The sequence below is a fragment of the Amblyomma mixtum genome, chromosome 2 (genome assembly GCF_055824585.1).
Source record: "Amblyomma mixtum isolate Tamu chromosome 2, ASM5582458v1, whole genome shotgun sequence".
Classification (NCBI taxonomy): Eukaryota; Metazoa; Arthropoda; class Arachnida; order Ixodida; family Ixodidae; genus Amblyomma; species Amblyomma mixtum.
Genome location: NC_143013.1, coordinates 197394683 through 197408353, shown reverse-complemented (window position 1 = coordinate 197408353; position 13671 = coordinate 197394683). Strand labels below are relative to the sequence as shown.

The 13671-nt window shown below is 50.6% G+C and overlaps 2 protein-coding genes and 6 non-coding genes across 8 annotated transcripts; all 8 read left to right on the top strand.

Moving 5' to 3' along the window:
• The first annotated feature begins 3734 nt into the window (after positions 1 to 3734).
• Positions 3735 to 3807, top strand: TRNAK-CUU (transfer RNA lysine (anticodon CUU)). Its single transcript has one exon. It is a non-coding gene; the product is annotated as a tRNA-Lys (tRNA).
• Positions 3808 to 3886: 79 nt separating this feature from the next.
• TRNAK-CUU (transfer RNA lysine (anticodon CUU)) lies at positions 3887 to 3959 on the top strand. Its single transcript has one exon. It is a non-coding gene; the product is annotated as a tRNA-Lys (tRNA).
• A 77-nt stretch (positions 3960 to 4036) lies between these two features.
• On the top strand, positions 4037 to 4109 carry TRNAK-CUU (transfer RNA lysine (anticodon CUU)). The gene has a single exon. It is a non-coding gene; the product is annotated as a tRNA-Lys (tRNA).
• Positions 4110 to 4199: 90 nt separating this feature from the next.
• Positions 4200 to 5411, top strand: LOC149362117 (uncharacterized). Its single transcript, XM_089568226.1, has one exon. It carries the CDS (start codon positions 4227 to 4229, stop codon positions 5409 to 5411), a length of 1185 nt encoding a protein of 394 aa, XP_089424352.1. The 5' UTR covers positions 4200 to 4226.
• A 2478-nt stretch (positions 5412 to 7889) lies between these two features.
• LOC149362116 (uncharacterized) lies at positions 7890 to 9029 on the top strand. The gene has a single exon (XM_089568224.1). It carries the CDS (start codon positions 7890 to 7892, stop codon positions 9027 to 9029), a length of 1140 nt encoding a protein of 379 aa, XP_089424350.1.
• Positions 9030 to 9109: 80 nt separating this feature from the next.
• Positions 9110 to 9182, top strand: TRNAK-CUU (transfer RNA lysine (anticodon CUU)). The gene has a single exon. It is a non-coding gene; the product is annotated as a tRNA-Lys (tRNA).
• A 75-nt stretch (positions 9183 to 9257) lies between these two features.
• On the top strand, positions 9258 to 9330 carry TRNAK-CUU (transfer RNA lysine (anticodon CUU)). The gene has a single exon. It is a non-coding gene; the product is annotated as a tRNA-Lys (tRNA).
• Positions 9331 to 9403: 73 nt separating this feature from the next.
• Positions 9404 to 9476, top strand: TRNAK-CUU (transfer RNA lysine (anticodon CUU)). The gene has a single exon. It is a non-coding gene; the product is annotated as a tRNA-Lys (tRNA).
• The last annotated feature ends 4195 nt before the right edge of the window (positions 9477 to 13671 follow it).

The window sequence follows — 13671 nt, the reverse complement described above, 5'->3', positions numbered from 1 at the left end:
GGGTCATTTTGCTGGGCTTTCAGTAGCTCTTACGGCTGAAAACGATTCCAGTCATCCCAGAGGGGAGCATGGTCTCGTCCCCACTCAGGTTTGCAGCCAAAATTTCCGTTCGCGTCGGCAACTCCGAGGCGCTCACTAAGAGCTTTGCCTCTCGTCCGCTTTGCGAAGCGCTGCTCGCCTGGTTAGCGGAATGGGTTAACCCGTTTGCGGGCTCCCCCTCCTTGCCGCCCGGCGGCTCGTCCGCTGTTTCGCCCCCTCCGCTTACAGGCGTCAAGGCGCCGCTGGCGAGTGGGGCACGGGATAGCGCGTCAGCTACCACGTTCGTGCTCCCCTTTCGATACTGCACGGAAAAGTCGTAATGCTGTATCAGGAGAGCCCAGCGCGCCAGCCGACCCGCAGGCTCGCGGAGCCGCATCAGCCAACTGAGCGCACTGTGGTCTGTCTGCACCACGAATTGCGTTCCATCAAGGTAGACGTCAAATTTACGCAGTGCAAACACGATGGCGAGGCACTCCTTCTCGGTCACGGAATAATTCCTCTCCGAGGGCAGCAAGGAGCGGCTGGCAAAGGCCAGCGGTTGCAGCACGCCATCGAATTCCTGTAGGAGAACTGCTCCTAAACCCAGATCGCTCGCGTCAGTCTGGACTACGAACTGTCTGGTCAGGTCGGGTAGCCTGAGCTGTGCTGTCTCGACAATGGCATTAGACAGGAGGCGAAAGGATCGCTCTTGCTCGGGCTCCCATCGCCACGCGGCAGTCTTTTCCAAGAGCTAGGTCAAGGGTGCCTGCACGCGGTCACAGGACGATAAAAGGTGGCCATTCCCACACAACGGCGCAGGCCGCGTACGTCCTTGGGCGCGGGAAATTCGAGTATGGCTCGAAGTTTCTCCGCATCTGGCTCAATGGAGCCCCGGCCTCAGCGACTGCACCCCTGCCTCAGTGGAGGCTTGGGCGGGCTGCACGAACGAGGGAGGCAAGGCTCCTAGTTCGATGAGCGGCGCGGTTTCCACAGGGAACCGGCCAGCGCCTCGCCGTTCCCAGAGCAGAATTGACTGCTCGCGGGGCACGGCTGCTGCTGTTCGAAACTGCCGGTTGCGGCAGCGTGACACGAACTGCTTTCGCACTGGGCGGAAAGCGTGCACAGCTGAGGCATGTGACCAGCGGATGCACCGCAGGGTGCTTCCGATACAGCTCCAATGGGAGCCACGTGGTCAACATTTTGGGTTGTGTCACCGTAAACCCCAATGGGGGCCGCGGCCAACCACGGTGTCTAGCTATTCGAAGGAACAGCAGCCAGCGGATCAAACGACGCTACAACTCCGTAGGGAGCCGACATGTAGCTGCCGAGTGCCGCGCTGGGGGTGGTAGACACGGTGCGCAAGCGTGATCGTCAAGGCGACCTGCTCGGCTAATGTGCCATCAAAGGCGTAAGCGCCAATGACTTAGCACGTTGGGCGCCAGTTGTGGGTTTCTGAGTGGACACAGGCCACCACCCACCGCGGGTTCGAGCTTCGCGCGAGCCAAGGGCCCCGATCAGCCGTCACCACACACACACACACTGGGACACCGATGCAGTGCACTCAGCCTCCGCTGGGAGGAGAGCGATTCGCCGCAAAGAAATAGGCCTCCAAGTTCACAAAGGAGACGTTTATTCACATCGTCCTCCAGCTGATACACACACACTCAATAGTCACCCCGTCCCGGGGGCGCGCGAGGAGCCAGGCTCCGCTGCGCGCACGAAGCGACTCGAGTAATGCGCACCGCTAGCACGCCGCTGCAGGAGAATGTCCCCGCGGCAGTGCTGTGATCTCTCTCTCGTGTCGACCGTTGGGCCGGTTGCGAGAGAGAGTGGGCATTCAACGCAAGGTACGCCTGTCAGAGGTCGCTGGACCCCGCTGGACAGGCTCGAGCCGCTGCAGGTCAGAGGACACGTGCGGGCGAGCTCGAGTAAGCACTGGTCCGAACGGCAAAGGCCGGCACGGACAAACAGTAACGTACGCACCTTACGCTGTCTCAGAGGGATCTCTCTGGGCCCCGCTCGGACGGTCGCGGGATGCGCGGCCGCCAAAACGGGTCCCGGATTCCCGCCAAAAGGCGCCAATGGCAAAGGCCCTTGGGGAGCCGGGGCGGAGCTGTGGCTAAATGACAGTGATTAGTCACCCAGCCGCCTCTCCACCGCCTGAGGCGGGAGCAAGGGAAAGAGGCGAAACAACGCGGGCGGCCGGCACAGCCGCGCAAAGGCGACGGCGGAAAGCCAGATTCCCACAAGCTCTGCTTCAAAGTGATAGGGTGGTTGGTTTTAAGCTTCAGGACGCTCATGTTAAGGTCCTAGCCTATGCGGATGACATCGCTGTTTTCTGTTCAGATAAAGATAGTATACGTGAAGTTGTTACTATTGTAGGGAAATACTGCAAACAGACTGGGTGCCAAATTAACTGGGAAAAAAGTTCAGGCTTTTGGCACGGGCACTGGGACAACAGGCCGGAATACTTCGCTCTGATGAAGTGGTCGCTATTGCCTACAAAGTACCTCGGTGTACCACTGTGCTGTTACCGAGACACTCAGCGGTACTGGACAGAAGAAACAAATCGAGTACGTGAAAAAGCGGAAGGATGGCAGGGCAGAGATTTATCTATGTTTTCGCGAGCTAGTATCTGTAACGTTTTTCTAGTTTCCAAAATATGGTATATCATGAATGTTTTGTCTGTGTCACGTGTCAATATCCAGAAAGTTCATCGTGTTTTTGCTGTTTTTATTTGGACTTCTACTTGGGAAAGAATGAGCCTCACAAATTTGTTTCGACCTCTCAGAAGCGGAGGCTTAGGTCTCGTTCATTTGTTTCTACGCCAGATAGTATCGCGGTTTCTATATCTTCGAGACCAGCATGACCCGTTTTTGCGAACTGTTTTGCAAGTGAGGATGCGTAAAATGTTACCCCAGTTCATTGTATCATCCTGCACAGAAGCAGGTGCAGCAATCACTGGCTACCTACGCGAGACGGTATGTGCGTTTAGAATGTTGAGTGTCCGATTTTCGATGGAATATCTTTCTTCCGTTTCAAGACGTCAACTCTATGCAGACCTCCTTGATGTCATGTTACCTGTGCCTGTGTACCGTTCTGTGTACTATGGAGGTCCTGGAAGCGACGTTTTAAAAAGAGTAAGGCCGATGCCAGTTTAAGCAGCGGCGAAATCCTTTTTCTTCAAATTACATACTGGGACACTTCCAGTGAAAACTTGGCTTCAGAAAAAAGGAATATTTGTCCCGTAGACAACGAATTGTCTTCTGTGCAAGAAACCAGAGATAATTGAACATGTTTTCATAGACTGTTGGGACCCAATATTTCATTGGGATGTTCTTCAAAGAACGATAAAAAAGGAACTCCCAATAGATCCCTATGTCATCCGATTTCTACCTGTCGACAACAAAGAAGTACCGTACGATATGATAATGCTCCTTGCCCTCCATAGTTTATGGAAGACCAGAATGCAGGTACGGCACGCAGACGTCAATACACGTCCCGTCCGAGAAAACTTCATTGAGACCGTGGCGTATATCAGAGATGTATACCGAGCCCAATCTAATCCACCGGATTGGCTGAATGTACTTGACGATTTGGTTACTATGAAACAATTTTAAACCGCACGTGTCGGCCAAAGGACTGGCGGCACTTTTATCAGTTTTCTTCATGATCTGTATTGTTGTTGTGAGCCTGGCAAAAAAGAAAAAAAAAAAGCCTGGCTAGCTCAGTCGGTAGAGCATGAGACTCTTAATCTCAGGGTAGTGGGTTCGAGCCCCACGTTGGGCGTGGTGGTTTTTTTTTTTTTTTTGCTTCGGAGCAAGGAGCTGTGCGTATAAATGGGACTCTTATGGCGACCGTCTTCGTCGCCCGGCTAGCTCAGTCGGTAGAGCATGAGACTCTTAATCTCAGGGTCGTGGGTTCGAGCCCCACGTTGGGCGTCCAGGTCTTTTTTTTTTTTGCTTCGGAGCAAGGAGCTGGGCGTATAAATGGGACTCTTATTGCGGCCGTGTTCGTCGCCCGGCTAGCTCAGTCGGTAGAGCATGAGACTCTTAATCTCAGGGTCGTGGGTTTCAGCCCCACGCTGGGCGTGTTTTTGCTTCGGAGCAAGGAGCTGGGCGTATAAATGGGACTCTTATGGCGGCCGTCTTCGTCGCCCGGCTAGCTCAGGGATTCGGCTTCCGGCCACCGAGCGTGACGGACGTGCGATGACGGGCTCCGTTGGAGCGGCTACAGCGGCCATGTCTGGCCGCGGAAACAGGATTTTTGCCTCGGAAGATGAATATCAGGTGATTCTGCCTACCCTTCCTACAGGAAATGTTGTGTTAAACACAGTTTTTTTGCACGCTGACGTGCGGGCCCGCCCTTATCGGGTCGAAGATTTCAGGGATGCGCTGGCTCAGCTGATGCTGCTCCCCGAGGTTATCGCCTTGGGGGCGTATCGCATGAGCCATGTGTGGGCTATTACCTTCACCAGTGCTGATGCGGTGAAGAAAATTCTTTCTGCCCGGGAAGTGAAAGTGAAGGACCGCCGCTGTCTAGTCATCGACCCGGCAAACCAAGACGTCCGCGTCAAGCTGCACTGGTTGCTGCACAACGTGCCCGACGAAGACGTGAGGGTAGCCTTCGCCCCGTACGGCAAGGTGAGCGAAGTCACCAAGGAACGGTGGCGCGTCCAGGGTGTCGCCAGCAAGGGGTCAACGACGCGCCTGGTTTCATTGAAAATGAATCCTGGCGTGAAATTGGAAGACCTCCCTCACGAAGTCAGGGTTGGCGGTGAGCTGGCTCTCGTGGTTGTACCGGGCAGAGCTCCGCTATGTCTGCGCTGCCACGGTACTGGACACATTCGCCGTGAGTGCAAAGTCCCAAGGTGCGGCGCCTGTCGCCGTTACGGACATGAGGATAGCAGCTGTGTACGTAGTACGTACGCGAGCGCTGCCGTCCCAGTCAACAATGACGTCTCGTCCGAGCTTGTCATGGACGAGGCTGACGCGGAAGACGCTGCAGCAGAGGCAGGTGACGGAGCGGAGAAGGAGAAATCCCCGGCTTTGTCGACTCCTGGAACATCCGCAACCGCGGAGACGCTCAGCAGTAAACTGCAGCAACAGGAAGCGCCGCCTGCAGAAGTTAAGGCGTCAAAGAACGAAGTCTTCTCGGGGAGTGGGGCGTCAGCTCCCGGCGTTCCCCAACATGCTGAAAGCATGGAAGTGACGGATGCGTCAACCAGAAACCAGGGAGGAATGCGACCGCACGAGCACAGTGCGAATGGAGAGCCTAAAGCGAGCGAGGGCGACGAGCCACCGCCGAAGACTGTTGGTGTGAGGCGAGCGACGCTGAAACCGCGGCCGAATATACCGGCCGATCAACGAGCGGCGGCTAAGCCGCCGCCTTAGTTGAGTGAGTGCGTTGTGTGTGGCTTCTGTGGACGCGAGATGGCCTTTTTCGGTGACGGACACCATGGGCTGGGTTTCCAGTCCGTACGCATGAGGCAGAGGTGCAAGAGACTTTGGAATACCGGCACTGTACCCATCGAGCTCCATGGACTAGGCAAGTCGCCCTCCACCGTCGCCTTGTGTCCTGAGGTACGCACCATACGGCTCCTGTACTTAAACTAGATGGCTTCGACACCTGTTAGAGCGTTGCGCATTGCAACAATTAATGTTAGGGGACTGGCTTCTAAAAAACGTCAGTACCAACTAAGCCGGTTGTTCCTCGATAATGACCTAGACATAATAGCCGTTCAGGAGACCAAAGTCGAAGGACAGGAACAGACGGACCGTATGGTGCAGCCTTTTACGACACGTTACAATATTTGTGTGTGCCATTCGTCTGGCACATCGGGGGGTTGTGCTGTCTTTATTAAGAATTCCATGGGGATTGTCGAACAGAATTTAACTGTGTGTCAAACTGGCCGTTTGCTCGTAGTTGATTTTCTTTATTCCAATTTACTATGGAGGATCATATGTGTGTATGCCCCTAACAAAGAGAACGAGCGAGAGGAATTTTTTGAGCGTCTTGAACAATATGTATGCTGTGAGCGTTTAATTGTGCTTTTGGGTGACTTTAACTGCGTATGTAAAGCAGAGGACAGAACTACAAAAAGACTTGTCCGCGACAAAAGTGCGGAATCGTTGAATGCGCTTGTACACGAAAATGGTTTAGATGATGTTGCCGAAGTTCTTTCGGTAGCATCGCATTTTACTCACTTTCAGGGTGAAAGTCACGCGAGATTGGACAGAGCGTATGTTTCCCTTGATCTTGTTCCTTTGTGCAACAGCTACGAGGTGAAAAACATGTCTTTTACCGACCACAGCTTAGTTACGTTTACCCTGGGGAAAAAAGAAAAGAAATCTAGTTTCTCGTGGGACCTTTGGAAGTTTAACGCACAGCTAGTCGAGGATGAACGTGTTGGTAGTAAGGTTAATGAATGTATTAAAGCATTGCTATCAGCAGAGCCTGGGAACTGGGTAATTAGATGGGAAGACTTCAAACAGCAAGTGAAAATGAACGCGATTGAAAGAGCAAGCGTTATTTGCCATGATAAACGTGCTGAAGAAAAAGAACTACATTGCCAACTTGACTTGCTCGTAAGCCTGGAAAGTTCCCAGCCGGGAAGATATAAGAAAGAGATAAGAGAAACAAAAAGTAAACTTGAGATTATCGAAAAAAACAAGTATACAGCTGCCGTGATAAGGGCGCGTGCTGAACGTCTATGGCTTGACAAAGTGCCTACTAAACGCTCGCTTAGTGATGAAAAGAAGTACGCGACTCAAAATGAAATAAAACAAATCAGGTATAGAAACGAGGTAACGAATGATAGCAAGGTGATTCAGTTAGCTTTTGTTGAGCAGTATAGGGAATTGTTTGGGCGCCGTCAGCTTGTAGAAGAGGGCTTTACAGAGACGTTCTTGTCTCGTATGCCAAAGCTTGGAGATGAAATAAAACAAGGGCTGGAGGCACCAATCAGCGTAAGCGAAGTGGGAAGAGCAATCGAAGAGCTGAGTGCCGGAAAATCTCCTGGTCCTGATGGCTTAGGCAGTGATTTTTATAAGAGTTTCAAAGCCGAACTCACCCATGCTCTGCACTGCGTCTTCACCGAAATTTATGAAACAAAGAAAATGCCTCCGTCATTTAAAACAGCACACGTGGTTTTAGTACCCAAGAGTGAAGACCAGGCTAAACTGCTGTCCGTTGGGGCTTATCGGCCGATAAGCCTGACCAACGTCGACTATAAAGTGTTTATGAAGATTCTTGCCAATAGACTGCAAAAGGTTATAAAGGACCTTGTAGGGCCGCACCAAACGTGCGGTATTAAAGGTCGCACCATAGGAACGAATGTGCACATTGCTAGAACTGTTCTTGAATGTTGCGATGCGTTCGTGGGACGAGTTGCCATGATGCAGCTTGACCTGGCGAAAGCCTTCGATCGCGTGTCACACGATATTCTTTTCGCCGTTCTAGAATATGCCAACGTCGGCTCTGTAATATTACAAGGTGTACAGATGGCGTACGAAAACTGTGTTACGCGTATCATAGTGAACAAACAGCTTACTGAACCTGTGCCTGTCTGTTCCTCGGTCAGGCAGGGCTGCCCGCTCTCGCCCCTGCTCTTCGCGATCTATCTTGAGCCTTTTCTGTTATCGCTGTTACACAATGATGGGATCTGCGGATTCACTCTTCAGTCGGTGCAAGTAAAAGTGCTTGCTTACGCTGATGATATTGCTGTTTTTTGCGCGGACCAAGAAAGCGTTAAAGAAGTTGTGAAAGTTGCGGGGGCCTATTGCAAAAAGACCGGGTGCGTAGTTAACTGGGATAAGTGCATTGGGTTTTGGCACGGTGATTGGGAGAGCACACCACCAGTGTTTGCCAACATGCAATGGACGACCTCCCCTGCGAAGTATTTGGGGGTACCCTTAGAGCACTATAAGAACAGTACAGAGTTGTGGGGTGAGGTAACGCAGAGTGCAAGGAAAAAAGCGGATGGATGGAAAGGACGTGACCTGTCTGTTTTCGCGCGTGCAAGTGTGTGCAATGTATTTTTGATAGCCAGAATTTGGTATTTTTTGCAGTTTTTGCTCATCACCAGAGCAAACGTGCAGAAGCTGCATAGAGTGTTTGCTGTTTTTATTTGGAGCTCGAATTGGGAGCGAACTGGTCGAGCTAATTTGTTCCTACCGGTCAAAAAAGGTGGCCTTGGACTTTCCAACTTGTTTCTGAAACAAGTTGTCTCAAGATTTTTGTTTCTACGTGATCAAACCGATCCTTTGTTGCGCACAATGTTGCAGGTGCGCTTAGGAAATGTGTTACCGGAATTTGTTGTGTCCAGTTTCCCAGCCACGAATCGTGCTGTAACTGGTTTTTTACGTGAAGTTGTGGCTGCCTTTCACATTTTGAGCTCTCATTTTTCGACAGAGTATCTGACTTCTGTACCCAGGAAAAAATTGCACAAGGATTTGCTAGATATCTTTATACCTGTACCCTTATACCGATCCTTTTACTGCGGAGGCCCAGGCAAAGATGTGCTAAATCGAGTTAAGAAGATGCTGGTAAGACCGAACGTCAAATCCTTTTTCTTTAAACTACACACTGGTACCCTTCCGGTGAAAACATGGCTAAACGATAAGGGCATTTTCGTACCATGGAACGTCGACTGCACACTGTGCAAAAAACCCGAGACCATCGAACATGTCTTTATCGACTGCTGGGACCCGGTTTTCCACTGGGATGTCTTGCAAAGAACATTAAAAAAAGAGCTACCTGTTACTCCATATGGCATCCGGTTCCTACCTATAGAAAATGACGAAGTGCCATACGATATGTTTATGCTACTGGGCCTCCACAGCATCTGGAAAACTAGGATGGCGGCTAGGCGCGCAGACGCAAATGTGCGACCTGTCAGGGAAAACTTCATAGAAAGTGTAGCCTCTCTGAGAGATGTTCTCCGCAGTCAACCTCAACCACCGGACTGGGTGGCAGTTATGGACAAATTGATCGAAATGGAAATGTTTTAATCCGTCGCCTTAGCCAAAGTCTGGCTAGCGACTTTTTACGCCTGCGCATGTATTGTTTTCTGGCAATAAAGAAAAAAAAAGCCCGGCTAGCTCAGTCGGTAGAGCATGAGACTCTTAATCTCAGGGTCGTGGGTTCGAGCCCCACGTTGGGCGTGCAGGTCTTTTTTTTTTGCTTCGGAGCAAGGAGCTGGGAGTATAAATGGGACTCTTATTGCGGCCGTGTTCGTCGCCCGGCTAGCTCAGTCGGTAGAGCATGAGACTCTTAATCTCAGGGTCGTGGGTTCGAGCCCCACGTTGGGCGTGCAGGTCTTTTTTTTGCTTCGGAGCAAGGAGCTGGGCGTATAAATGGGACTCTTATGGCGGCCTTCTTCGTCGCCCGGCTAGCTCAGTCGGTAGAGCATGAGACTCTTAATCTCAGGGTCGTGGGTTCGAGCCCCACGTTGGGCGTGCAGGTCTTTTTTTTTTTTTGCTTCGGAGCAAGGAGCTGGGCGTATAAATGGGACTCTTATTGCGGCCGTGTTCGTCGCCCGGCAAGCTCAGTCGGTAGAGCATGAGACTCTTAATCTCAGGGTCGTGGGTTTCAGCCCCACGTTGGGCGTGTTTTTGCTTCGGAGCAAGGAGCTGGGCGTATAACTGGGACTCTTATGGCGGCCGTCTTCGTCGCCCGGCTAGCTCACTTCATAGCGCGTGCACACTGGCAAAAGATCAGTGGAAACATACAGTCTATCGAGTCTCGCATGGCTTGTTCGCTGGAAGTGCGTGAACTCTGGTATATCACCACTGGATAAAGCGTATCCAATGTCCTCCAAGTCATTTTCAAGCATCAGTTCGCTCAATAAATGCGCACTCTTGTCTCGAACAGCTTGACTACCAACTCTGTCTTCGGCTCTGCATACGCAGTTGAAGTCTCCAAGAAAAATAACGTATCTGTCACATTTCAGGTAAGGCCCTACGTTTGCAAAGAACAATCTACGTTCTTCCTCCCTATTTGGCGCATAAACGCAGATACTTCGCCATTCAACGTTTGACAAAGAAAAATCACAGACAATAAATCTACCATTTTCACACACAGTCAATGCTTCAAATTGGACAGCCAAGGATTTGCGAACAAATAACGCACAGCCTCCCGAAGACCCAACAGCATGGCACACACACACGTCGTATCTTTCTCTAAAAGGCTCGACCATGCGGTTCGTCTGCTCTTCACTTTCAACCTTGGTCTCTTGCACTGCAATTAAATCTAGGTTGTTTTCTAAAAAAGCACGTCTCACTTGATACTGCTTACGCCTCGCAGACAGCCCTCGCACGTTCAAAGTGGCTACACGCAGTGCTGTGATGGTATTTGCTGCCATTTTCGCTACGAGTGAAACGAGCCGCATGGTCTTACCTTGAGCTCGTCGGCAAATAGAGACGTCCCATGTGCCGCAACACCGCTCCAATGGTCTAGTGGTTGGCGCCTCGGCAACTGCTTAGGTGTATCGGCCCCGTCACCGTTTTGGCGGACAACCCAACGTTTTGGCGGACAAGCGTGCCGGCGATAAGGCAGCCCCGCGGCAAGGTCAGGGGCCTGCACCGGATGGCTCCGGTGGCAACGACGGCGTCTAGCCATGTGCTAGACGGGTGGGGTAAGCACCATGCTCTTGGCCTCTTCACTATTTGCGACAATGGCTTCTGTAACCCCGTTGAAAGTAGCCACACTCAATGTTAGAGGCTTGGCAGGAAAGAAAAAGCAAAGCCAAGTTTACCGGCTTTTAACAGAGCACGATATTGACTTACTGGCCGTGCAGGAGACAAAAGTAGAAGGGGAAGAAGAGACCGGGAGCATGGTGCGACGTTTCACGTCTAGATTCTACGCTGTAGTGAGTCATGCGATAGGTACATCTGCTGGCAGCGTCCTTTTTGTAAAGAAGTTGCCGGGTCTTGTCGTGCAAGCTCATTTCTCGTGTCCGTCAGGTCGCTGTGTCGCTATCGATTTTACATTGAAGAACATTGAGTGGCGAATTGTCTGTGTGTACGCACCAAATGTTACGGACGAAAGGGCTGCGTTTTTTTCAAAGTGTTGAACAGCGTCTTTGTTCCGAGAAACAGCTTATCACCATGGGCGACTTCAACTGCGTCCTAAGTGGCTGCGATAAGACCAGTGCAAGGGTGTTCAGGGACGCGAGTACGAAGATACTGTCGCAAATCATAGATAAATGGAACCTTGAGGATGTGGCAGAGTGTTTGCAAGGCGCGCGCGGCGTGAAGTACACACACTTTCAGAGGACAAGCCATGCTCGGCTTGACCGCATTTATGTATCGCTGGATGTGATTCCAAAATGTAACAGTTACCATGTAGTGCCGGTGGCTTTTTCGGACCACTGTTTAGTAGTATGTGGGATAGGATTGAAAAAACGGGGCAGTGCTTTTAGTTGGGATATGTGGAAAATAAATAACAAGCTAATTAAGGACGATGAATTTAGCTGTGCAGTAATTGAAGAAATAAGCAAAATAGAGCCTAGTAGTGAACTGAGAATATGGCAACAGTGGGAACTTTGCAAAGAACAGGTTAAAATTAAAGCAGTCGAACGATCTAGTGCCATTGCGTACGAAGAGAATCTAAACGAACGCAATCTAAGATGTATGCTTGCAAAACTGCTAGAAAAGGAAAGTGAAGCGCCAGGTAAATGGATCGATGACATTAGGAAAATAAAGCAGAAAATTCAACTAATAAAAGAGGACCGTTATCGTGGAGCATTGGTGCGGGCCAGAGCGGAAGATATAGCAGCAGGGGAGACGCCGTCGAAACGAGCGTTGGGAATTGAAAACGCTCATGCTCGGCGAAATCACATTGATAACATAGAATGGGGTGGCATCTTATCAGACGAAAGCGAACATATACAGTGTGCGCTTTTTGAGTACTATGAGGCGCTCTTCGCATTACAGGATGCAGACATAAATACGTTTAAGAACAGGTTTCTTGGGGCACTGCCGCGACTCAGCGACGAGCAGAAAGACGTTTTAGAGCTGGCAATAACCGAATCAGAGGTAGAAATGGCAATAGACAATTTAAATTCTGGGAGGTCACCAGGACCAGACGGGTTGAGCGCGGCGTTTCACAAATCATTTAAGAGCAGAATCGCGCCAGTGTTGAAGACGGTCTTTAATGAAGCTTACGACGTACGTGAATTGCCTCCGTCTTATGGTAAATCACATACTGTCCTAATTCCGAAAACGGATGAAGCTGACAAGTTACGACACGTAACAGGGTACAGGCCAATTGCTCTCACAAATGTCGATTATAAAATTTATATGAAGGTGTTGGCGCAAAGGTTACAGAGTGTAATCCAGGAAATTGTTGGCCCCCACCAAACGTGCGGGATAAAAGGCCGGTCTATTCTTTCTAACATACACAAGGCAAGATGTGTGCTCGAGTGCTGTGATTTTACAAATAGTCGCGTTGCCATCTTGCAGCTTGACCTCGAAAAGGCGTTCGACTGTGTCGCGCATAAAATTTTGCTGTGCATACTGGATTATGTGAATGTTGGATATGTTATCCGGGAGGGAGTCGCCTTGGCGTATCGGAACTGTACGACGAGATTGATTGTTAACCAGAGTCTGGGGGCCCCCATTCGTGTGCAGCGTTCGGTACGTCAAGGCTGCCCCCTCAGCCCTCTTCTGTTTGCTATCTACATCGAGACTTTGTGTTTAGACATCATCAAAACGAGAGAATAACTGGTTTTCGGCTGCAAGGTGCGGAGATGAAGCTGCTGGCATATGCGGATGATTTAGCGGTTTTTTCCGTTAATCGAGAAGGTGTAACAGAGGCCGTTAAATGTGTCGCTGAATTCTGCAAAACCTCTGGCAGCAGAGTGAACTGGTCTAAGTCAGTGGGGCTCTGGCACGGAGCATGGCAAACGACGATGGACCACTTCGCAAACGTACCCTGGGTGAAGACCCCAACGAAGTACCTTGGAGTACCGCTGGAAAGCTATCGCGATAGCGAAACGTATTGGACAGTGCAGACCCAGGATGCGCGTGAGAAGGCGGAAAGATGGAAAGGAACAGGCTTATCAATTTTCGCTAGAGCCACCGTGTGCAACCTTTTCTTTATCAGTAAGGTGTGGTATGCGATGCAAGTGTTGCATTGTGGAAGAATGAGCATACAAAAGCTACATCGAATTTTTGCTGTTTTTGTGTGGGCTGCACAATGGGAAAGGTGCAGCCGGACGAATTTGTTTAGAAAAGTGAAGGATGGTGGAGTGGGTCTGTGACACCTTTTCTTGCGGCAGATTGTTAACAGATTTATGTTTCTGCGTGATGTCAGTGATCCGTTCTTGCGCACCGTGTGCCAAGTAAGGCTGGGGCGCGCGCTGCCTGACTTTGTTGTTGCAACCGAAACCCTATCGGGAGGAATTTCTGGGTACTTCAGAGAAGTTGTCGCAAGTGTCCGATTTCTCTCAACGAGGTTTTCCAACGAATATTTATCTACAGTGAACAAGCAAAAATTGTATAAGGATTTATGTGAAGTTGTCTTGCCGGAACCCATGTATAGGGCCTTGTACAGTGGAGGCCCTGGAAGGAATGTGTTAAAGAGGGTAAAGGGAATGCATGTTGACCCAGGGGTTAAAACTTTTTTTTTCAAGTTGCACACTGGAACGTT